We start from the raw sequence: 26,135 nt of genomic DNA on the forward strand, positions 1-26,135 counted from the left end.
CAATTGTTACTGAATTAAGGAGCATGCCACATCAAAGGAATTTCAAACCTTCCTGCAAGGGACATGGGATGCTACGCATCAGATACTCACAGGACGACCTCCACATGGTCCAAAGCCCACTGATCATGACCTGTTCCATTGTGGCGCGGTTGCCACCAGCGCAATAAAACTCCTTTCATCCGGGCCTCCCTGGGTCACAGAAGGACAAAGAGGTTAAATGCTAGAAAACAAAACTTCCTTGGTATGTGACTTGCAGACTTCAAACAGAATAGGCTAGCCTAAATCAACAAAACTTAGGGTATGGAATTCAGATTTGCTTAGGTCCTAGGATTTGGCTTCTCAAGGACTTGTAATTCTGTTACAACTCCCTCCCTGCTTCCCCGTGCCCCAAAGGTACCTGGAAAAGCACTGTTTTCGGCCAACAAACGTGACATGGCTTCTGTGTGACAGACACTGTGCTAAAGGCTGGGGGTACAAGGCTAAGCAAAAGTGACATGGTTGCCTACCCTCAGAAAACTTTCAAATGAGCGTAGGCAGAAAATTAACAATGTTTCTTTCTAAAGGACTAGAAATACTGGTTAGAGAAAGGGAAAGACGCAAAAAGTGCCTTTGCATTTAGTTGTTATTCTCTATTCCCTGTTGCACCTAGTTCCTTGCCTAACAGAAAATGGTGACACAACTTCGGGGGGTCTGGGTTAGTCTTGGCTGTGCCACCACCTGCTTCTGTGCTGTTGTTCCAGTAACTCCACCAAACTTCCAGCTCAGACCCTGTGATTCTCAGGGATCACGCATGAGACCATGCCTTTCCATTCAGGCCACTTACAGGGGGACATTGTAAGACACTCGCTGAGCCTGTGTGAAGTCCTTGGGCTGGTGCTGTGCGATGACGTGCCAGGTGACCCCATTGTTGACACTGTACTGCAGCAGCACGGCCTTGTCCACGGCGTGGGGGCCACTCAGGTCACTGTTGCAGCTGTCTGTCTGTGACGTGCTCCCAATTTGCAAAACAAACATGATTTTGCTGAAAACACAGGGAAACAAGCGTCAGGTGGTATTCAAAGTTTTATACTTTCTAATTTTTTTTTCTTTTACCTTTCTTGATCCTAAAGTCCATAATTTCTGAGGTCACAGAGTAGAAAGAGAAGCATCCAGTCTTATGACTGAATCATATTAGCAATAAAATTTATTTATATTATCTTTTACATCATACATATGAGAGATAATCTTAGAAGGCTGGTGTTCTATGCAAAGAAAACAATTTTGACTTTCAAAGCTCTGTGTCCTAAAATATCTTCTAATCTCTGAAAGGTAATAGGGGCCAAGTAGGCATGAGGACACAGAGAGGACAAGGACTAAAACCACAACATTTATACTTTTTTTTTTTTTACAAATAGCTCCAAGCTGAATAGCATCTGCGCAAGGATAAATCGTCATGTCTATTTTAGGACAGATGTCTGGAGATCAGAGTGGAGGGAAAACTGAGTTAGACATGGTCCACGGCTCAGGACCATGTCTGCTATTCTGTTTCAATTGCACAGGCATCCCTACCCTTAGAAGATACAGTTTTTAAACATAGGAAATCTATGTTTAATATCTAATCTATATCTAATCAGAGTCCTAGCAATTAATACAGTAGTCCCACTTAGGGGAGCTGGTGAAATAAAGCAGTGGGCTCAAAACTTATAAATGGCATGAATTAAACTTGCTTGTACAACATGGTGTGCAATTGTTAATTAAGCAGCTAGTTGTAGCTGTAGATGGGGTCAAGGAAATATCAGGTTGTCCCCAGATTAAGTACATCTTTTTGGTAGGAAAGAACGGGATGGGTGAACAAAATTTTGGTATCTCCATGATTACCAAAATAATTACATTTTCATTGTTTATCATAGTGAAAGAACCTAAACTTACCTTTCTGCCTCTGAAAATACATTACTAATGTTTTCCAAAGTGAAAAGTCTTAAGTAAACATCTACATTTGGCTAATAACCAAACACCCAGATTTCCAATATATTTGTAGCTACTGAACGCTTTCCAGCATTCTGTGAATACTCTAGTCTAATACTTTGCAATCTTCATAAAGCCTTGGAATCTTCTTTTTTGTTTTGTTGTTTGAATTACACAGACAAAAAGCCATGTTTGTACTGGCGGAAGTGGCACAGCTGTGGAGGCCAGGTGGAGAAGGAAATCCAACCTTCCTGGGGTCTCTTTTTCTCTGTCACTTTCCTGGTTGATTTGCACAGTGTCTGAGCACTCTATTTTGCATTAATAAGCAGCTCTTGGAGCATGTGAACGTTTAAAGTCCCCATAATCCATCCATTGGGCCTCCACTTCTATTTATTGTAACCTACATAAGCTAACTACAGGTATGTGTTTGCCTGACTACAAAATCTACTTTGCACAAACATTTATATTTACATACTTGCAAACAGTCCACATTAAATTATCTATGTAGATTGTCTTCAGCCAATTTAACATATTTTAGTTATTTTTTCAATTTTATGGAGACATAATTGACGTCAAACATTGTGTGGGTTTAAGGTATACGACATGTTGATTTGATATACTTATCAATTTTTTATATTTGGCCATTTCTTCTGGCTTATGCCTATGTCACCACCACTCGGCCAGGGCATGCGAAGAAAGACAAGGTAATTCTGCAATAAATTTAAGCAAAGCAGAATTCTGAGTTGTAGAAACACATAATGCTTCCTCATCCCAAATTCAAATGACATTTTGGCTTCTACCACTTTGTGACACCTGTGCCATGAAGTTCATGATTCAATCTAACAGGCAGTGGAAAGTGGCCAGTCTTGTGACCAATTCTATACCTGAAGCAGAACACAGGAGTTTTGTTACCTTGCTCGAGTGAGGTCCAGAGGCTTGGTGGCAGCTTGCCTTATCTGACAGCCGTTAAAATACAGTGAGTCTCCATGGGCATAGGGTGCCAGCTGCCCACAGCCACTTCCTATCCCTCCACCTTGAATGGTCTCCCAGTTTGCCTCAGTGACTCTTGCTGACTCGAAATTATCTTTAATATAACTGGGAAGATCATGACTGAAAACAGAGCAATCATCACCTAGAGGGAAGGGAATAATTGCAAACATCAGCTATGGAAAGCAGAATCATTAAAGATCAAGTATTCAGTTTCAGGTTTCATCCATTCTTCCTCCTGTAAGAATGACAAAATACCAAGAAGATACAGACTCCTCGAAATAAATGTTTCTCTCTTTTTTTTTTAAATCAATTATTGGCTTGTGTTCTTGAAAAAAAAATCCCATTACCTTTGAGTCAATGTTTACTTAATTATGTAGGTGCTTATATACTTATTGTTCACGTAAATCTATTGTTTAAATACCAACAGCATCTGGCCGCGCCTGTGTTTACCAATGATGGGTCTTGCTAGGGAGTTCTCACCCTGGCATGAGAGGCCAACCTAATTTCTTTCTCCCTAGTATAACTCTGGAGCAGAAAATAGGATAAGTCATATTCTTGTTCTTCTAGCTCTATACTTGATTCTTGAGAGCACAGTCTGCATTTTATTCATTGTTGGATTCTAGCAGCTCACACAAGCACATACACAATATGCAATAACAAGATGAGATAAATAAATGAATAGCGAATAGACTGCAAGTATGAGACCACTACACTGAAATACCGGCATTCGAGACAGTACATTAGCAAATGTGCGTGTGCTTGCATTTGCCCTTGATTTGAACAGCACAACTTTCCTAAACATCTGCAATAGTTCCAAATTAAAAGGTCATAGCTCTACAGGATCAGGGGAGCAGGCAAATTCCAGACATCTAGGACTGCTTGTGAGACATCTGATTTGTTCATTTGCCTAAAGTTCAAATTCTCCAGCTAATGCATGGGCAGATCCAGCTGGTCTCAGAGAATAGAGGAATGAGCTGGTAATGAGAATAGAGGAAAAAGATGACCGTGAAGTAATTTCTAACGTGAGAGATGTGCAGCAGTCTACATAAATCATACTCATTTCATTTGGAGGCAAGGAAATAGAATCAACCAAGAAATCTAAATATATTCTACTCCAGAAGTCAGATCTGTGGATTTTTACATTGTACCCTTGGGGAAGATGGATAATTCTGCTCCTTGTTGGCTAAATCTCTCAGTTATGAAACTGGAAAGAACAACCTGAGTAATGGTCTTCTTTCTGATACTGACTAGCTGTGTCACCTTAGGCAAGTCACTTAAGTTCTCTGAGTCTCAGTTTCTTTACCTATAAAGTGGGAATAATGATATAAACATAGCTGACTTATGGGGATCTTATAAGTACTAAATGATTTTGCTGAATAAATTGGTGGACATTGTGTAAACAGTAAAATGTAAGGCAATGTAAGAATTCATTCAAAAAAGATTTATTGAGTGTTGCTATAGGTCAAGCAGTAGGCTCTGAGAATATAATGGTAATTATGTAAACTTTGTAACAGTAGAAACCTGTTGGAAACATTGCATCAGAGGAAAGAAGGCTGTATGCCTTCTATGAGGCCAAGAGGGCAATTTCCTAAGATGTTAGGGGTTGAGTAGATACTCTGTCCCAAACTGTAAACTCAGGTTTTAGAAGCTCGAGCAATAAAAATGTATTTTTTTGAGTCATGGGTTTTGTGTGTGTGTGTGTGTGTGTGTGTGACAGAGTGACCCGGAAAAGAGAATACCTTGACTCATCAGCTACATCTTGGGAGGACTATGACAGCTGCTGTTGGAGAGACTGAGAAAGAAAGAGTATTGGCAAAGTATCCAGGGATGGGCAGCTAGGCCAGGAAGGAGAGAGGCTCAGAAGTGGAAATAAGGTGTTGGTGGGGGGGGGGGTGGGGGGTGGTTGGGGCAGGGAGTTATATGGAGGATGGTGAATGTGAGGTGCTATAGAATTCTGCATTAAAAAAAATACTTCAAGGAGCGAGGCACCTGGATGGCTCAGTTGGCTAAGTGTCCGACTTCAGCTCAGGTCATGATCTCGTGGTTCATGAGTTCGAGCCCTGCATCGGGCTCTGTGCTGACAGCTCAGAGCCTGAAACCTGCTTTGGATTCTGTGTCTCCCTCTCTCTCTGCCCACTCATGTTCTGTCTCTCAAAAATAAATAAATGTAAAAAAAAAATATTTCAAGGAACATAGCAGAAAATTATCCTTGATACTTCATTCCAAAGATCAGTATATCTGTGATCAAAGAGTGTATCACCCATCCCAAATCCCTCAGGCTGGCATTTTCACCAATTTCCTAGTGACCTCTGGGTACATGCTGAGATGAGGAGAACCTCACCATCTCCTGTGTTAAAAATGACAGGCTGGGATGCAGACCTTGGAAGCTTTCATCGCAGATGCAGACGGCACCCGTGGTGCAGTACCCATGCCCACTGCAGAGCTTGGGGCAAGCCTCTCCGATGTACACGTGGTCAATCGCCCAGCTCTGCTTCTCAGCTTCTTCCCCCTTCTGGATCCAGCGGAACTGTGTTGCACTGAAAGTCCCACAGAGAGCAGAAGGGATTCAGTTGGCTGTTATTCTCCCTAGCAGTGTGCAGCCTCCAGCCCTGGGACTACTTCTGAGAAAAGGACTTCCCCAGACTTCTCTTTGAAGCGCCCAAGTAGAGGTGAATGAACTTGTAATCCTCGGACTCTGTGAATATACCCCAGAGTGCCATTCTGGGAGCTTGTACCTTCCCTGAAAGTGTTATGTGAATTTCCTATTCTGTTGCCTAACAAATTTGTGTCCATTTTTCCTAGAGAGGTATATTGCATTCCAGATCTTTGAGTAAAATGAATACTGTTCTAGGAAGATGGCACTCTGTTATGTTTATCCTGTGGCTTTGTGTAGCCCGACCAGCCCTGCACACCCCAGACAGTATCTGTATATGGGATGAACAGTGCAGCCTCTTGGCATCACAGAACACTGGCGAAGATATGGTGCCAACTCCACATCTTTGTGTGAGTGTCTGTGATTTGGGGCCTGTGACTGAGTTTGGCATGTGCTGTGCTATTTCATCAAAAGAAAATTTGAGATCTGTACCATTTACAAAAAAGATCCTATCTCTTCCTAGTTCTTCTTGGGGCATGCAACTGCCATTTTGGGACATAGGTTGGTGAAAGGAGGGAGAGGTTACTAGAGCTGTAATGAGATCTCTGGCCTCAGTTGTTTTCAGGTCACTGCATGAGCTCTATAGATAATTATACTGCCAGATAATTCCACAAAGTTTACCTTAGGATGCAACTTACCTGGAGGAGACATGGTCAGGCAGCTGAATGGTGACTCTCTTCCAGCTTGAGCTGTTGACAGCATTGTAGATGGTGGCTTCGTGGAACTGGAAGGGGGAGCAGCCAATGCTGTTGGAAGAGGAAGGAAGGCACTGGCTCTGCACGAGCTGCCAGGAATCAGACCTGAAGAGACCACAGAGGCTGCGTTAGACAACTCGGAAGAGAAATGTATGACCTATCTAATGTCAATGTAACACTTTGGGGCTGGGTTAAATTTAGTGTTTTTTTTTTTTTAAGTTTATTCATTTATTTTGAGAGAGAGAAAGAGAGAGCGCGAGCAGGTGAGTGGGGAGGGGCAAACAGAGATGGAGACAGAGAATCTCAAGCAGCTTCCATATTGTTAATACAGAGCCCAACGAGGGGCTTGAACCCACCAACTGTGAGATCACGACCTGAGCCAAAATCAAGAGTCGGACACTTAACCGACTGAAACAACCAGATGCCTTTAGATTGAGATATTTTTTATGTAAGTTCTGTACTTCCTGTATATATTTATATAGACAATGAAAAGGAAAATTAAAAATAATATCATATAATATATATTCTAATTCTTTACAAGCACAAGAATATATTCGCAGATAATAGAATAAAATAATAGCGTGCATCGTGCTGCATTCTAGTGGCTTCTGGTATATTACTGGAAATATACCCGGAGTTGACTGACAAAATTCTCTGTCTACTCAAACTTAACCCTGCATAATTCATTTTCAAGAGTGATGGTGTGAGACAGGGTTATCAACACCCTAATAAGGTAATTGCACAGTGTCAGACTTTTACTATGCTTTAAGACACATGATTCTGGTTGAAGCATATTTAGATCTTTTATTGACTCAAATTCTCATAAAGGTGGGTTAAAAATGAGCAACATGAATAAAAGAGAATTCTACTTGAGGACAAATGTATTATCTTACTTATTTTAAAATAAAAAAAGTTTGTTGGCTTGCAGCCAACCTAGTATGAAAAACAGTTTTTCTTGGTTTGAAGGAAAAATTTGAAAATAAGACACACATGTAAATTTCATAGAAATAAAATTAATAGATGGGAAATAAACATAAAGCACACTTTTTTGAAATGTAATTATTTCTTCCTTTTAAAAAAATGTTCACTTATTTTTTGAGAGAGAGAGAGAGAGTCCAAGTGGGAGAGGAGCAGAGAGAGGGAGACAGAGGTTCAGAAACAGGCTCTGTGCTAGTAGCACAGGGATTGAACCCACAAGTCATGAGCCCACGACCTGAGCTGAAGTTGGATGCTTAACTGACTGAGCCACCCAGGTGCACCCATGAACCATACTTTTAATATAAAAGGTTGCTCCTCTGTAGATAGTTGCTTTAAAAATACACAACCATTTGAAGTGGTATTCAAGTTTGGAGGAATGTAAAAAAGTATTTCACAAACCTTGCATCCTTAGTGTACTCCAACATCACAGAATGAAGATCGCCACAAGAAGTAGCTTCACAACCCACCACAATCTAAAACAATCATAAACAACAAATATGTGCAGGGAAGATTAAGCACCTATCACTAATTAGAAATTCCCTCTCTCTAAATTGTAACTCTAATAAATAATCAACAAATATTCAGAGAAGCTTTTACAGAGCAGCCTGACTGAACACCAACAGTACAATTTTTTTTTTCAACGTTATTTATTTATTTTTGGGACAGAGAGAGACATAGCATGAACGGGGGAGGGGCAGAGAGAGAGGGAGACACAGAATCGGAAACAGGCTCCAGGCTCCGAGCCATCAGCCCAGAGCCTGACGCGGGGCTCGAACTCACGGACCGCGAGATCGTGACCTGGCTGAAGTCGGACGCTTAACCGACTGCGCCACCCAGGCGCCCCCAACAATACAATTTTTTGAGTTCTGTTAAAAACATGCAACTCTGTGTGAAGGTGAGAATTAAGGTTTAAATTTTTTTTTTAACGTTTTATTTATTTTTGAGACAGAGAGAGAGAGAGAGCATTAACAGGGGAGGGTCAGAGAAAGAGGGAGACACAGAATCCAAAACAGGCTCCAGGCTCTGAGCTGTCAGCACAGAGCCCGACGCGGGGCTTGAACCCACGGACCACGAGATCATGACCTGAGCCGAAGTCGGACGCTCAACCGACTGAGCCACCCAGGTGCCCCGGGAATTAAGGTTTAAAAAAGTACTACTTCTTTCTTCTTCTTTTTTTTTTTTTCTTTCTTTTAGAGAGAGAGAGGGAGAAAGTGAGTAGGGGCAGAGAGAATCCCAGGAGGGGAAGTAAGAGAGAGAGGGAGAGGGAGAGGGAGAGGAAGGGGGGAGGGGAGAGAGAGAGAGAGAGAGAGAGAGAGAGAGAGAGAGGTGGGGCTCACCTGGGGCTCATGTTTAGCCAAAGCTGGGCTCAAGCTCCCCCGAAGTGGGGCTCAAAGTCACCAACTGTGAGATCATGACCTGAGCCGAAGTCAGAAGCTTAATGACTGAGCCACCCAGGTGCCCAAAAAGTACTATTTCTAACCAAGAGCTAGTTGCTTGAAAAGATAAATAAAATCTATAAACCTTCAGTTAGTGTCATCAAGAAAAAAAGACAGAGGACTCAAATAAATAAAATCAGAAATGAAAAGGGAGAAATAACAAGTGACAGCACAGAAATACAAAGATTATAATACTACGAAAAATTAGATGCCAACAAATTGGACAACCTGGAAGAAATGAATAAATTCCTAGAAACATACAGTCTTCCAAAACTGAATCAGGAAGAAAGATGAAATTTGAACAGACTGATTACTAGTAACAAAATTGAATCAGTAGTCAAAAAACTCCTAACAAACAAAAATCCCCCAAAATGGCTTTATAGGTGAATTATACCAAATATTTAAAGAATTAATACCTATTCTTCTCAAACTATTCCAAAAAATAAAAGAGGAAGGAAAACTTCCAAATTTATTCTACAAGGCCATTCAGAAAAAGAAAGCTACACTCAATGTGGCGCTCGAACTCAAAACCCTGAGATCAAGAGTTGTATGCTCCACTGACTGAGCCAGCCAGGATGAACATAGATGCACAAATCCTCAACAAAATATTAGCAAACTGACTTCAGGAATACACTAAAAGAATCATTCAACATGATCAAGTGGAATTTGTTTCAGAAATGCAAGGATAGTTCAATATTTGCAAATCAATGTGATACATAGAATCAACAAGAGAAATGATAGAACCATATGATCATCTCAATAGATGCAGAAAAAGCATCTGACAAAATTAAACATCCGTTCATGATAAAAACTCTCAACAAAGTGGGTTTAAAGGGAACATACCTCAACATAATGAAGGCAATATGTGAAAAACTCACAGCTAACATCATACTTAATGGTGAAAAACTGAGAGCTTTTCATCTAAGATTGGGAACAAGACAAGCATGTCCTCTCTCACCACTTATTCAACATAGTATTGGAGGTTCTAGCTGTAGCAATCATACAAGAACAAAAAATAAAAGGCATCCAAATTGGGAAGGAAAAGTAAAGCTGTCACTCTTTGCAGATGACATGATAGTATGAATAGAAAACCCTAAAGACTCCACCGAAAAACTATTAGAACTGATAAGTGAATTCAGTAAAGTTGCAGCGTATAAATTTAATATGCAGCCATATGTTGCATTTCTATACACTAATAGCAAAGTAGCAGAAAGAGAAATGAGGGAGACAATTCCCTTTACAATTATACCAGCAAAAAACAATACCCAGGAATAAATTTAATCAAGGAGGTGAAAAACCTATACTCTTAAAACTATAAGACGCTGATGGAAGAAACTGAAGATAAAGTAAACAAATGGAAAGATGTACCATGCTCATGGGCTAGAAGAATTAGCATTGTTAAAAATGTTCATACTACTCAAATCAATCTATAAATTGAATGTAATCTGTATCAAAATACCAATAGCATTTTTTCACAGAACTAGAACAAAAAAATCCTAAAATTTGTATGGAATTACCAAACACCCCAAGACCAAAGCACTCTTGAGAAAGAAACACAAAGCTAGAGGTATCACAATTCCATATTTCAAAATATACTACAAACCTGTAGTAATCAGAACGGTATGGTACTGGCATAGAAATAGACACAAAGATCAGTGGACTAGTACAGAGAGCCCAGAAATAAACCCACACTTAATATGGTCAATTAATCTATGACAAAGGAGACAAGAATACACAATGGGGAAAAACAGTCTCTTCAACAAATGATGCTGGGAAAACTGGACAGCTAAATGCAAATAATGAAACTGGACCACTTTCTTATACCATATACAAAAATAAATTCAAATGGATTAAAGACCTAAATGTGAGACTGAACCATTAAAAGAAAACATAAGGAGTAATCTCTTGGACATCAGCCTTAAGGACATATTTATGGATATATATCCTCAGGTAAGGGAAAAAGTAAAAATAAATACATTATCGAGACTACACTAAAATAAAAAGTTTTCACAATCAAGGAAATCATCAGTATAACAAAAAGGCAATCTATTAAATGGGAGAAGATATTTGCAAATGATATATCTGATAAAGCGGTTAACACCCAAGATACATAAAGAACTTATGCAACTCAAAACCAAAAAAAAAAAAAAAAAAAAAAAAAAGATTAAAAAATGGGCAGAGGACCTGAACAGACACATGATGGCTAAGAGACACATGAAAAGATGCTCAAACTTGCTAATCATTAGGGAAATACAGATAAAACCATAATGAGACAGATATCATGTCACACAAGTCAGAAAAGCTAGTATCAAAAAGATAAGAAATAGCAAGTGTTGGTGAGGATGTAGAGAAAAAGCAACCCTTATGCACAGTTGGTGAGAATGTAAATCGGTACAGCCACTCTGGAAAACAATATGGAGGTTCCCGAAAAAAATAAAAAATTGGAATACCAATGATCCAGTAATTCCACTGCTAAGAATTTACCAAAGAAAATGAAAACATTAACTCGAAAAGATATATGCACCCCTATGTTTATTGCAGCATTATTTATGATAGCCAAGATATAGAAGCAACCCAAGTATCCATAAATAGATGAATGGATAAAGACAGGGGGTATATACACAATGGGATATTACTCAGCCATAAAAATGAATAAGATCTTGCCATTTGTTAAAACATGGTGGACCTAGTGGGTATTATGCTAAGTGAAGGAGGTCAGACACAGAAAGACAATAACCATATGAGTTCACTTATTTATGTAATCTAAAAAACAAAACAAATGAATAAATAGAAATAAACTCATAAATACAGAGAACAAACTGGTGATTGCCAGAGGGGTGGAAGGAATGGATGAAATAGGTGAAAATACTGTAATAACATTTTAAGGTGACAGATAATGAGTACTCTAATTGTGGTGAGCACGGAGTAACGTATAGAATGTCATATTAGCTAGGTTGTACACCTGAAACGAGTATAACATTGTATGTCAATTATACTTCAATAACAAAAAGAGCAAGCTCTTAACCTTTGAGAAAAGTGTTTTCTCAAAGACATAAAAGATTCTGTACAAGAAGTGACCAGGCCCATTTCTTCCTATCTATCTGTCTATCTATCTATCTATCTATCTATCTATCTATCTACCTATCTCTATCATCTATCTATCTAATTTTAATATTTCTGGATTATGCTATTGTTTTCCAAGTTTTCTACCTGCCAAGTTGGCAGTTCTGGTAAGACTGAGAGTGAGACGCCTCTCCAAAAGAAAAAGGCATTCCATACCATTCAGAGCTGGCTGCAAACAGAATGATATCCATGGCTAAGTAGTAAAACAAACAAATAAACAAAAGTACTATTTCTATTTACTTAATATAATAACATATTAATCATAAATTTGGGAAAGACAATTTGGCCAAAAGTAAAGTAACATTTGGAGAATTAATGGAAAGAAACTCAAAGTATCACTGGTTCAAAACATTTTCACTGATACTCTAACTTCCTAATGCTACTAGTGAATTTCTATTTATAATTAAAAATAGCAATTTCTGACTACTTAATATTCATTCTTGTGGTTTTTACATTTCCATATGAATTAAAGCTTTCCATATTATATGCAATTAAATGTTTGAGTCATTAATAATGCATAAATGCTATAAAACCTTGGTGATTTAAATTTAAGTCCTAATCATCTACTTAATCAACATGTCCTTTTTTTTTTAGTGCTGATACTGGGGAAGGTTAGTGCTAAAAATTTCAGGCCGTACACTCATGAATAAAACAGCCCTGGCCTGAGAGAGAAAATAAGAAGCATATTCCAATAATGGAAATAGAAATCATAAAAGATACAACTAAAATGCTGTGGTGGTTCAGAGGAAGGAGAGATTATATTTGATTAAGTGGATTAGAAAATAATTCATCAGAAGTGGAAGATGTGAATTATTCCAACCACAAGAAAGAAATGACGACATGACAGAGGTGCTAACTATCACTATAATGGCAATCATATTACTACATCTATATAAAACACATATAGTATATATATGTATATATATCAACATGTTGATTTGATGTATGTATGTATTTGATGTTTGTATGTATGTGTAGTATATGTACTATACATATGTATCAAACCAACCTGTTGTACAACTTAAATTTGAGCATCCTTCATGCCACTAAGGTAGGGATAGTCCTAAGGGAGTGGTAGCATTTGGGGAGACTGCCTCACCCTTCAGTCTCTGAAGGAAAGTTCAATATAAAACTGAGGAACACAGTGAATATCTCTATGCCCCTCTTTTTGCAACAGATCTGAACTTCTAAATATTGTAAACCTGAAGCTCTACACTCATTAAACAATAACTCCCCATTTCTCTCTCCTACCGGCTCTGAATACATTTTTATTTCTGCTAGAAAGGACTCTTACTATTAACCATCATTGCAGGGCATCTTTTTAAATAAGGATATCTTTTTAAAACATTTAAATAAATGCTTTAAATAAGCAACCAATGTTTGTCTTTAAAATGATCTAGTAACAAAGTGTATTTCTGCAATACCCTTTTTAAAAAAATATTTTATTTATTTTTGAGGGAGAAAGTGCACATGAGTGGGGGAGGGGCAGAGGGATGGGGGACAGAGGATCTGAAGCAGGCTCCGTGCTGACAGCAAATAGCTTATGCGGGGCTTGAACCCATGAACCATGAGATTATGACCTGGGCCAAAGTCGGATGCTTAACCAACTGAACCACCTTGGTGCCCCTGTAATACCCTTTTTATTATTTTTTTAAATGTGTTTGGTAATGAGAAAGACATTAATCGATATTGCTTTATCTTTCTCTCTGATTATCTGGCTATTAATTATCTTCTATGACTTCCCTTCTACACTTCTTTATGAGTAAAATATGCAATGTAAAAGATTTGAGAGTCCTTTTTACATCTAAGGATTTGGGGCATTCCAGCTGGGCTACAGTACATGTTTGTGTTTGGAAGTCAGAGACAAAAAGAAAATAGAAAGACATGATGGAAAAGGATAGATAAAGAAGCAAAGTGGCTTGATATACGAAATCAGTGTAGAGTAAGAGAAAAGAGGTACAGAAACTGTGGGGAGAGTGGGAAGAGGGAGAAGGAGAGAGAGAGAGAGAGAGAGAGAGAGAGAAATAGGCAGAGGCACCTATATGAGCTTTTCATTTCCAAGATCTTGGGAACAACTCAAGATTCCATATATGAAATATAATACAGTTACATTTCTTGCTATGTCCCAATATACTAATTGATTTTATTGATGCTCAAATAATCCTATCTGATAGAGGCCTGTGCTAAAAATCACTTCTTTTACTCATAAGATAAAGGCTCTTTTAATGAATACAATCAATCATTTCCTTGTAGTTGTACAACTAAGCATTCTTCCCGCCCTCCACCCCCAAATATGTAATGCCATATTCTGTTCTGAAGAGCCACTTCCCCTTACTTTAAACTGCATCATATATCCTGGCTGTATAATGAGTTCTCTGGAGGAGAGAGCATTGTGAGTTTTGTCCTTCTTTTTATTCGGCCAGTAGAGGTGGAAGGATGGGTTGCCACAGAATCCTGCTGTCCTTACTGCATTAGGGTAAAAACTCCAGTTTTCTTCATGGGAAGTGCCTTCTGTTAAGGTAAATTGGAAGCAATATGGCATGTTACTCTCTTGCACGGATCGGTTTATTGTCAAGTTACTGAAATGTCTGTGCTCTGCCTTTTTGCTTACCCTTTAAGATTGATTTTTATTTAATTGGTATAATGTATAAATCCAAGATATTTAATCAAATTTAGAAAATATTATTAAATGCTAGCATAATGATTACCCAACTTAAAAAAATGTAATTGCTAGCCTGACTTGCACCATTACAAAATTTTTGGTACACTTTTAAAACAAGGAATGTGCATCTCTGTGGTACAGAAATTCCTAAAGAAACTAGAATTATTTTGGATATTGAAATTTCAAATTATATTCAGAGCTAGATATTTTGTCTTTAACAGAATTTTTTAAATCATCAGTTGACATTTCAACAAACAGTTAATCTTGAAGATTCATAAGCCACTGGGTAAAATACTAGTTAACATCTGTTGAGCAATGAATATGTTCTAGGTACTCTTCTGAATGCTTTTTATGGAGTAACTCATCTAAAGACACAGCAGACAAAAGGCTCACAAAAAAGACTTTCAAATGTCTGGTTTCTTACCATCATCAAACGTGTCGACCAGTTGACTGGGATTGATTTCTGCTCCGCCAATCAGTATGTTGTCTAGTGCCCACTGTGCACGCTCCACTCCAGAGACTACAAGGCCATTGCTGATCACAAAAGGCTGCCACCAGCGAAGTCGAGTTGTGTTGGTAAGGGCGTCTTCGGGAAGAAGTATGTAGTCGTGTCTAACAGAAATGTATTTCTGGTAATCCATCTCGTGGAGCAAAGTCCAAGTTATTCCTATAGTAACAAATACACCAACATAGTAACATACCTGGGAAAACCTCCACAAAGTGACAGTATACTGCAGCTACCATAAGCTTCCCAAAGAAATCTTCAACCAGGAAATGAGAATTGATTTCACTGACTTTAAGATAAGCGTTTACCACTGTTTCCAAATGTATGAGGGGAAGGGTATTTAGAAATATCTGGCCAAAAAGAAACATGCTGAAGTAAAAATTATGTATTTTCTGCTCTTAAAATTTTTTTGTACATTGCTATGTGCGTTATTTTTCATAAATAATGAGCTACATCCATGTTTTGCATGTTTCTGGACAGGAACACCTAGTAATTTAAAATTTTAACTTAGCTATTTTAATTCTGGGCAATTTTTATTTTGTGGACTAATAAGTTTGCCTCTTATCAACTGATAAGATTGTAGGTGGGATGTTTAAATTACTTAAGGAAACACTTTGAATACACTAAAATACTTTAAGGCCATCTATCTCTCTGCTAGTTATAAAAATGATACCTATCTGCTAAAACTGATTTTCTAAGGACTTCATGTTATTTTTGGTCTGGTTTCAGCTATTTCAAAATAATGAAACAGAATTTTATTAAAATATCCTCTGACAGCCTCATGAATTCAGACTGTCATCTTTCACGGTAGGTTTTTTGTAAACTTATTACATGCTTGTTCACACAAAAGCTTTTAAAAATGCTTTAAAATGTTTTTAAAAGTGATCTTACTTAGAAAACCATATAAAATTTATTTCTTAATTGTATCATTTATAATCAAGCTTCAGTTACACACAGAAGTTTTTCTTTATTCATAAAGTTTGGAGCTTTTTAAAAAAATTATTATTTTCATCTATTTTTGTTTTTAAATTTTTAATGTGACTTCTCTCTTACACCCTTATGGGTAGGTTTTGTGTAACACACAAGTCACATGTATGAAAGTGTAATGTGACTAAGATCTGTAGCTTTCTCTTTGTGACTTTCACTATTTTCACTGCAAAGTCAGCAAAGCTTTGCAGAAACTGTTCTGAGAGGCATTGGATGTAATTTGGGAATCTGCTCCAAGGTGTGGCTTTCACCCCTGAAACGTGCCTCCATCGGTAGAGTAGTCCAACAGCACGCCTTCCTTCCGGCAGATGGGCCGATGGCAGGAGGTCATGTTGTTCTCACTACCGATGCGCCCCCAGTATTGCAGGAATCTGAATGCAAGCACATATTATCCATCAGAATGGTTAATTAGAACAAAGAGTCTACTCAAGTCCTGGGTAATAACTTCTTCCATAAGTGTGTTCCTTATTTTGGGGCCAATTTGCTATGCTGTTATAAAAATAACAAAAAATGACTTACTTTGCCCCTCTGAGATCCAAATCTTGAGTAATAGCTTGTCTCACAGTGGATCCCCCAAAATAGAGCGCAGTGTCCTCAGCAAGAATGCCACACTCAGTGCAAGTACTTCCACCTTCTAAGGACATCCATAAATCAGGCTTGATTTCTTCACTGTCAAAGCGTTCCTTCAGGAACGTCTGGAAAAACATAAGTGGGATGTGGTTACAAATAACATTTTCAGACAGTAACTATGGAATGGTGTAGACAATATAATTTCATCTTGGACTTAAAAAAAGCGCTGATTTCTAATGCTTTTCTGAAGCATTTACAAAAAACAAGATCTGTCTACAATGTTCTTGTGCATCATACATTAAGCCCACTTAAAGTGCTTAAATAATGTTTGGTCATTGGGATTTAAAGTCTAGAAAGAATCTTAAAATAATTGCAAGTTGACTATAGTAACACTTCTATTTGAGAAGTTACTTAAGCATATACTCTCCAAATATGTGTATTTGTTTATATTGCATATAAAAGTACAATTATGGTATTATGGATTATGAAACATGCACAAAAATGAAAATTTAAAGGACTAATATAAAACAGAGCACACGTTCTAGCATTTTTTTCCCTAACAGTTTTTTTTCTTTAAGTAGGCTTCATGCCCAGCACAGAGCCCAATGTGGGGCTTGAACTCAAGACCCTGAGATCAAGACCTGAGCTGAGATCCAGTCAGAGAGTTAACTGACTGAGCCACCCAGGTGCCCCTCCTAATATTTTTCAATGGATTGTCTTGTTTTCCTCCAGGAGTATGTACCCCACACTCTGGAGACTGCTTTAAGCAACCAGAACCCTTGAGCTTCCATGATGGTGTGAACTTGGCATGTCTATATGGTTAAGGAGGGGCATTTGAAACCAACATTTTTTGTGTGAGGTCAAAAGAAAATCAACCTTGGAAGTCAGTTTTTACGTTTAGCAGGGTCAAGATTCAGGATGATGACGAGAAGTATTCAAAATCCAGAACAAAATATTTGCTCTTGGTCTCCAGTTTATCTTCCTAATTAAGGATGACCAACAACCAGGAATAGTCTATTTTTCTTTTTTTCTTTTCAATTTATTAATTTTAAAAAGTTTACATCCACGTTAGTTAACATATAGTGCAATAACGTTTTCAGGAGTAGAATCCAGTGATTCATCACCTGTATACATATAGCACTCAGTGCTCATCACAAGAAGTGCCCTCCTTAATGCCCCTTGCCCAATTAGCCCATCCCCCCCATCCAAAACCCCTCCAACAACCCTCAGTTTGTTCTATTTAAGAGTCTCTTATGGTTTGTTCCCCTCCCTGTTTTTATCTTATTTTTGCTTCCCTTCCCTTATGTTCATGTTTTGTATCTTAAATTCCACATGAGTGAAGCTATATGATATTTGTAGGAATAGTCTATTTTTTCAAAAAGAGTAGATAAATAAAATATTAGGGCTCATTATGGCTATTTTTATGCAAAATTATTTCATCCCCTCACATCATAGTGAACTATGATGAAAAATCTTGATGTTTCTATTAATTTTGTCCATAATATAGTCTTGCACTGGGTTGAGGCACAATTCTTTTGTTTTTTGGTTTTTTACATGATAGAAATATATCATGGAAACAATTTGTTACAGTTGCAATGGCAGTAACTATACAGAAAAACTACTTATTCATTTCTTTAGAGGAGTTGTCTAGTTGGTACTTACTATGTAGTTTAAATGATTTAAATGACTCAGAACATAATCATCTCTATAGTTAAAGACAAGTACATCACGTGTCAGTCCTACTTCACCTCACTGATGTCAGCAAATAAATACAATTTTAAAAATGGAGGTTTACAGGTAAGAACACAAGAGTCAGAAGACATGTACTGTTAACCATGTAAACTCTTATTAGAAAAGTTTGACCAGAGTTCATAATATAGACCTATTATTTTGTAATATAAACTTATTAATTTCTTATCCAACTGAGGAATACTAATGAAATTTGAATGTTCATGAAAGAAACTAATTTTTTTAAACTTCATTCATTACCTATGGCTGGGTTCCTCATGTTATAATCTCATTTGTTGACCAACACTTTCAGATACAAGTGAGCATTGCTCCAATTAATTTATTAATTCCAAAGTTGGTGTATTATAGAAAAAAAATGACAGAACAGGTTTTGTTTACATTTTTTTTGCCACTTCCATGTTTGATTTCAGTCACTTGTGCTTTTTTGGTTTAGTCATTTTTCTGTTATTGCAGCGATGAATGTACTGTATTTGTTCACAGAAATAGAACACATATATGGGAACTGTGTTGGGCAATTGTATTTACTTTGCATATTAAGTAATAGTGTAACAGCAAAAGTTTCCAAAATGACCTCTCTATTCTTAATACACAACCACATTTTAGCAGTCAGCAAATTGGAACACTGAGTTTTCTGAACAAAAATGCAGGTAATGAGAATACTGTAATAATGCTGTATGGTGACATAATGGTGAGCACACTTATTGTGGTGAGCACTGAGTCATGTCAGAATTGTCCAGTCGCTATGTTGCACGCTTGAAACTAAAATAACATTGTATGTCAATTGTAATTCAATAAAAAAATTCAGCTACTGTTTAGTCATTTTTGAAAATTTGTTTCTTTGTGATAATGAATCTATGTTATTTGCTTCATAACATCAACATCTTCCTTCAAACGGCACATCTACCGAATAAGTGAAGTAAAGAAGACTTAATGCTGGTTTCAAATTAAAAGTCTTTAAAAAAAAAGCAGAGTATTTATGCTCTTTAATCAATACAGTCTGGTTTATTTCATAAATTGAGTAAATTGTAGTAGAGCTTGGTCTTGATATTCTGTATCTAAGAAACCTAAGAGATATTTTCAGTTGCCAGCCAAAGGATTTATTCACTGGGGCACCCAAAGACCGCTGTTATAACTTACTAGGCCCCCACTTAACAATGGTTCTTCAGGCACGACCTGCGGTGTGAGTAAATGCTTTCTTCTGGGGCATTAACATTACCTTCAGAGTGTGAGTCAAGTAGCAGTTGGGCCCAGAGTATCCCGGATCACAGATGCACTGTTCCTTTAAGCAATCTCCGTGGCCCCTGCAGTTGTCCAAGCATCCAGGGCCCAGGTAGAAATTATCGATTGCCCACTGCATATCTGAGTACTTCTGATAGAATCTCAATCTTACTGGACTATTGATAACACAGAAGCAAAGGAGTGAGAACAAAAGTTAACTTTACTTAAGTCCATTTTCCTATGTGTATGTTCAGTACAGAAGAGGAAAAAAAAACATTTAAGACACTGGCAGTATGAAATGGGTTAATAAAAAACGTTTTCTGACCGCCATTATCTATTTCTGTAATGGAACTTTAAAGCCAGTTTCATTAAAATTTTATAGTATGTGAGCAAACTCGTACAACAAAATGAAAATGCAGTGGAATCTCTATTTCAAGCGATAGGAACATTTTAAAATACAAATCTGTAACTATCATAAATGAGGCTGCTTATGAACTGGAGTCCAGTGGTTGTGTCGCAATTTAACTGCATTTCTGAAATTGTACACAAGGTGAGTGAAGCCTTTCACAGAGACTCGTCAGCAGACACACAGCCCTCAGGTGGTCAGGAAACAGCAACTTCTGAATCCCCAAAAGTAATCGATATTCTCAGAACAGCTGTGCTAATTAGAAAACGATTTTGAAAGGGTTATGTGAAAGGGCAATTTCCCCAAGATTTTGATTTAATCATTGCTCTTCTCTGTCTTTGGGGGAAAATACAAACCTCACAATTAACCTTATATCAGAATGTGCTGCACTATTTTGGTGTGAAGAGTTCAAAGTACACGAGGAGACTTTCTGGGGTGATGTAGATGTTCTGTATCTTGTTTTATGGCGTGGTTCCACAGGTTACACATTGGTAAGAACTCATTGTGCCGAACTACTAAGATGTGTGCATCTTACCGAATTTAAGTTTTACATCGTTATTAAAAAAGAGAGAGGAATAGAGGGGTAAAACGAGGCAGCGATATCATGGGCCTCCCCAGCACCCATTTCACCCTTGGTGAGTCATAGGAGTAATGGAACTCCCCTAGCTATTGACTGACTCAGGAATGGGCATTCTTGAGCTAATTTGTGCCAATGGGACACAAGAAGGTAGTAACTCCAGCTCTGAAAGAAAAGCAACTCTGTTTCTCTTCCATTGGACATAGGTAAGGATGCATTCTGCTGCAGTTTTCTGGAAGCCATCTATGTTCATGAGGCCTGAATATTACACCAATGTGTGAACGGAGGAGCAAAGAAAGAGTCATTGTAAGAGTAGTAAGTAGTAATGTCCTTGACATTTTTGAGCATGTGAATCAATCCTAGAATCCAGTTACTTTGGATTGTTTCATTACAGATATAATACATTTCACTTTTAATTGAGTCCATTTGCATTGGGTTTTCTGTTACCTGTGGCTGAAAGTATCCTGATCTAATCTCCTAGCACATTAATAGACTAAAACCTTTAGATGTGTTCCAGGAAGCAGTGAGTGATCATGTAGTAGATGATATTTATGGGCCACTGGAAAAGCTGAGTGCAAGCACCTTATTCAAAGGCTCTATATGTGCTGGACATATATCGTAATTCTGTTTCATAAGAAGGTTTTTCATTTAGCCAGTCTCTATGATTCATATGGTGGAGGTACACCTGTCATTTTCTTCAATATATCTTTTTTCCTAATTTTACAGTCAAAGGAAAAGCTTTTAGAATTGCTTAAATTAACTTATCTACAGACTTTTCAGGGAATAGTTTAATCATCTTGGCTCACTACTGCTCTAGGCTAATTACTTTTCACAGCAGGTGCAGAATGTAACAGAAAAATGAGATCTACAAACCACACTTGTACAGACAGCATGAAGAATTAGGTTTTGTACAAATAGCATCACCACTTAGGACTTGCTCGTGTCTTCATCTATGGATTGACAGGCAGTAATATGGAAAGCATATGATGCATGGTGGACCACAGTCTACAAGACCCATAAGGTAGCCTATACCTTTTCATCTGGCTCTAGGACTATTGCTATTGCTGTGTCTCCATGTTCAGAGATTAATATGGAAAGTGGAAGGGCTTGCCAAGGCCCTTCTTGAGAAGCCTGAGGATTTAAACTTGAGGTCTCCTCAAGTCAGTTCATCATGGAGGTCGTTGATTAGAGAACTTTTAGAATTAGGGGGTAAGAGCATTTTACCCACAATTACACATAATTTCAGGCTCGACAAGTGTCCCTCATAGACTTATGGATGCTTGGAACCAGGCTTTATTTGAATTTTCTACTTACTTCCCCACTAAGCTTTCAGGAAGTGGATAGGTGATCCTTTTCCACCCTTTGGTTGGAAAGAATACTGATGGCTGAGAAACACTTCCAGAGCATTTTGGGTCTGCAGGTAAGCACTGAGGGACCAGATAATTCCAGCTCACACCAAAGTCGGTAGAATACTGCACATGAATTTGATTCTGGGCAACTTTTTCAGACACTTTACATCCAACAGAAATCTAATGAACAGAAAAGAAAGATTGGAAAAATATTAAAACCAGATTACGTATTGCTGCTCTAAGGACTTGGCAGCAAGAAAGGTGCTGATCACTTGATAGGTGTTACACCACATCCACTCTGTATTTTCAGGATCATTACTTATTCTGCTGATGGACAGGGTAGTTGACGTGGTTGCCCAAGATGACAAATTATAGAAAGTGCCAAATATATTGTGCAGGGAGTTTGGAGAGAAGCTGAAAGCTGTGCTCTGCCATGGCTGGCTGATTGCCTTGGAAGGCCTGGGCCCACTCTTACAAATTGTTGTTTGTTGTGCTAATGGTCTGGCACTTCTATTTGGCAGGATGCTCGACCAAGAAGGATTGCTAACAGCTTCTCCAAGTTTACTGTTTTGTTGTACAATTTATGACTCTCCATACATCACTTTCAAATACAAGTAAGATGCAATGAAGTGATAACAGAAGGTACTTTTATTTTTTTTTTTTTATTTTATTTTTTTTTTAACATTTTTTATTTTATTTTTGGGACAGAGAGAGACAGAGCATGAACGGGGGAGGGGCAGAGAGAGAGGGAGACACAGAATCGGAAACAGGCTCCAGGCTCCGAGCCGTCAGCCCAGAGCCTGACGCGGGGCTCGAACTCACGGACCGCGAGATCGTGACCTGGCTGAAGCCGGACGCTCAACCGACTGCGCCACCCAGGCGCCCCCAGAAGGTACTTTTAATAAGGCACAGCACCTTTTGTTGCCCCAGACAGGCATACTGGAACATTTGTTGCTAATACAGTGGGAGTGAGGTAGACAATAAATTGGATGACATAAAATAAATTGGTTGACACAACATCTTGGCCAAAATCGATGCTGGCATTAATGCTAATCATGCCTTTGTTTTCTAGAATTTTCTTTCTCCAGAAACATTACAATAGTCTTGCGAAAACAAACAAACAAAAAAGGTAGTTATAACCATAATAGCTTTAATCTTCTCTTAAAGGAAGAAGTTGGCTAAGTCATATAATGATTTAAAATATGATAACTCAGTGTCCTACGTTTTTATTATCACTATTTTGTGCTATGTTGCTCTGTTTATTCCTGGACAAAAACGCATTTACTCTTATGAAAGTTTTATGTTGGCATAACTCAGAAATAAAATAATTTTAATCACTTTTAATCATTAAGTTATATACAGTAGAGATGTATATTACCTAAACATTACATTTTATTTTTCAAAGTGTATATTAAGTCAATGAAATGTTGTATGATCTTTGCCTCAAAATTTTTTTTTCATTTTTATATTGCTAGTGTATAGGTATTTATGTAATTGAGACCATAACATTTTCACCTTGAATTGCATGATCCAGCCTTCAGTGGGAGTCAGATCATGGGTCACTGCATACACTTCTCTTCCATCATGGCTGCCACAAATCATGACACCATCAGGGGAGTCACAGAATCTTTCTACTGTGCAATCATCATGGAATAGCCAATGCTCATTCACTTAAAAAAATATAAATTTTATGACAAATTTATGACAAAATTACTTGAAGCAAATTTACACATTAAGCAAGATCTTGTACTATTTTCAGTAGAAATCTCTCTTATCTTACATACAATCCACAGGCAAAACACTAATGTAAGCATATCATTTTAGGAACATGGATCCTAGGAGGTTGAGATATACCTACTGTCCAATACTGGTAAGTCTACATTTAGAAAAAAAGTATATTGTATGTGTTATAAATGAAAAGCAAAGGGAAATGCGTATTGATTCTTTTTTTAAAGTTTATTTATTTTTTAGTAATCTCTACACCCAACGTGGGCTTGAACTTATGGCCCCAAGATCAAGAGTCACATGCTTTTCTGACTGAGTCATCCAAGTACCCCTACACTGATTCTTTTCTGATAGATACTTAACTTTTAGGCAGGTTCTAAAGAAGGACAAAGAATTTCTAGTAATACGAGAGGGAAGTGAGCTAGCTACTTCTAATCAAATTCTGGCAGTGTCATCTGGGTAATTAAAAAATTATGATAGTCAAATTCATAGAACCAGAGGGTAGAATAGTGGTTAGTAGGGGCTGAGGAGAAGGAGAAATGGAGACATGTCAGTCAAGGGGTATGAAGTTTCAGGAATACAAGGCAAATAAGTTCTGGAGATCTATTGTGCAACAGAGGGCCTATAGTTACCAATAATGTACGGTATACTTAAAAACTTGCTAAGAAGGTTAAACAAAAAGGAGGGGGGTTCTGTGAGAGGAAATGTTAGGAGGTGATTGATAAATTTATGGCCATGATTGTGGTGATGTGGTGTATAATTATCTCCAAACTCATCAAGTTGTATACATTAAAATCAACAGCTTTTTGTATGTCAATTATACCTCAATGAAGTGACTAAAAACAAGCTTATGTCTAAGGAAAACTTAGGCAACAAGACTATGACTTGATTAGCGCTGAGTACATCCTGTTGTCTCTCCCTCTCTTTCTCAGTCACACACACACACACACACACACACACACACACACACACACAAACTGTCCACAATGTCCTTTCTTTTCTGGAAGGGTTTTTTTTTTCTTAATGTTTTATTTATTTTTGAGACAGAGAGAGACAGAGCACGAGCAGGGGAGGGGCAGAGAGAGAGGGAGACACAGAATTCGAAGCAGGCTCCAGGCTCTGAGCCGTCAGCACAGAGCCCGACGCGGGGCTCGAAACCACAGACTGTGAGATCATGACCTGAGGCAAAGTTGGACGCTTAACCAACTGAGCCACCCAGGCGCCCCAGGAAGGGGTATTTTTAAAAAAAGTTTATTAATTTATTTTTGAGTCAGAGAGAGCACAAGCAGAGGAGGGGTAGAGAGAGGGAGAGAGAGAATCCCAAGCAGGCTCTGCACCATCAGGGTGGAGCTGGATGGAGGCTCGAACCCACCAGCCGTGAGATCATGGTCTGAGTCAAAACCAAGAGTTGGATGCCCAACTGACTGAGCCACCCAGGTGCCCCTGGAAGAGGCATTTTTAACATTATGATTTTATTCCAGAAAGTTTAAGAAGGAACATATCCATAAATTGCATTTAATTCATGATACACTTTGATTTTATAGGTCCAGCGTTTCTCTGAAAGTTTCCTGTTTAGCTCCAGCATTTTCATTGGAGATGAATGGGTACAATCATAGGCTTGGGGCTACTGTGCAAGTAACAGAGTTGGATGGTCTCAGAGGAGTCAGAGGAGAGACCAAACAATTGGAATTCAGCCTTCATCTATGCTGTGTCCTTTTGAGTTTGTCTGAGCATTAACATATGTGTACAGAACAAGCATTTTATGTCTGGGATTCAAATGGCTACCACAGTGCCATTATCTGTGAATTTTCATTCCAAATTCCATCCCAATTCATGGGATTTTGGAGCTACATTTAATCGTGCATCTAGTACTCCAGAGCCGAAGAGCACAGAAATTTGAGTTCCAGTTTATTCTAGGGCACATAGTTTATGCTAGAACTCTGCAATCCTGATGAAAGCAGCTTTTTACATTAATCTACTACCTCATCAATATCTTCTGAAATATCAGAAGCTACTTCTGTAATTAGATATTATAGTTTCTAAAAAACTATTTTTGCAATTCTTCAATTGTACATCACCAATCAAGCCTGAAGTGCAAATTGGTATTTTAGGTACTTGAAAAAATAATCTGTATTTGCTTTTATTCATACAGAAGCAGTGTTTAAATTATTTTCTGGCCATAAACTCACTTATGTAAATCACTTCACAGGGAAAAAATAAATGAATAATTTAGCAAGGTTCTGAACCAGATCTGTGTAAGTAAATCTTCTCAATAACCTTCTTCAGAGAATTATTTTCACTGTTCAGATAACACTTGCAGTGTTGGCATAGGCCGTATAATTAAACATCACTACTTGACCAGAAGATACCATGTTTTATGTAGTATTACCAAGGATGTGGCATGACAAAGCCACAAACTTGATATAAGTCACCATTTTTTAAAAAGATGACCAGAACAGGGCGTCTAGGTGGCTCAGCCGTTAAGCATCTGACTTCGGTTCAGGTCATCATCAGACAGGTTGTGAGTTCCAGTCCCACATGGGGTGAGCTTGAGACCTGCTTGGGGTG

The 26,135-nt window shown here is 38.1% G+C and overlaps 1 protein-coding gene across 3 annotated transcripts in view; it reads right to left on the reverse strand.

The window, feature by feature from the left end:
• Positions 1–26,135, reverse strand: part of RELN (reelin) — a 537,501-nt gene that overhangs the window by 10,957 nt on the left and 500,409 nt on the right. For all 3 annotated transcript variants that reach the window (XM_058725343.1, XM_058725345.1, XM_058725342.1), the window contains exons 51-63: positions 23,358–23,512; positions 21,808–22,022; positions 19,509–19,686; positions 16,493–16,668; positions 16,238–16,344; positions 14,906–15,148; positions 14,155–14,330; positions 7,660–7,733; positions 6,226–6,387; positions 5,314–5,471; positions 2,857–3,076; positions 824–1,021; positions 91–189 (exon numbers count right to left, since the gene is read on the reverse strand). In XM_058725343.1, the coding sequence (XP_058581326.1) occupies positions 91–189; positions 824–1,021; positions 2,857–3,076; positions 5,314–5,471; positions 6,226–6,387; positions 7,660–7,733; positions 14,155–14,330; positions 14,906–15,148; positions 16,238–16,344; positions 16,493–16,668; positions 19,509–19,686; positions 21,808–22,022; positions 23,358–23,512 (2,161 nt within the window). The remainder of the gene's footprint in view (positions 1–90; positions 190–823; positions 1,022–2,856; positions 3,077–5,313; positions 5,472–6,225; positions 6,388–7,659; positions 7,734–14,154; positions 14,331–14,905; positions 15,149–16,237; positions 16,345–16,492; positions 16,669–19,508; positions 19,687–21,807; positions 22,023–23,357; positions 23,513–26,135) is intronic.

Source organism: Neofelis nebulosa, chromosome 4 (genome assembly GCF_028018385.1).
Source record: "Neofelis nebulosa isolate mNeoNeb1 chromosome 4, mNeoNeb1.pri, whole genome shotgun sequence".
Taxonomy (NCBI): domain Eukaryota; kingdom Metazoa; phylum Chordata; class Mammalia; order Carnivora; family Felidae; genus Neofelis; species Neofelis nebulosa.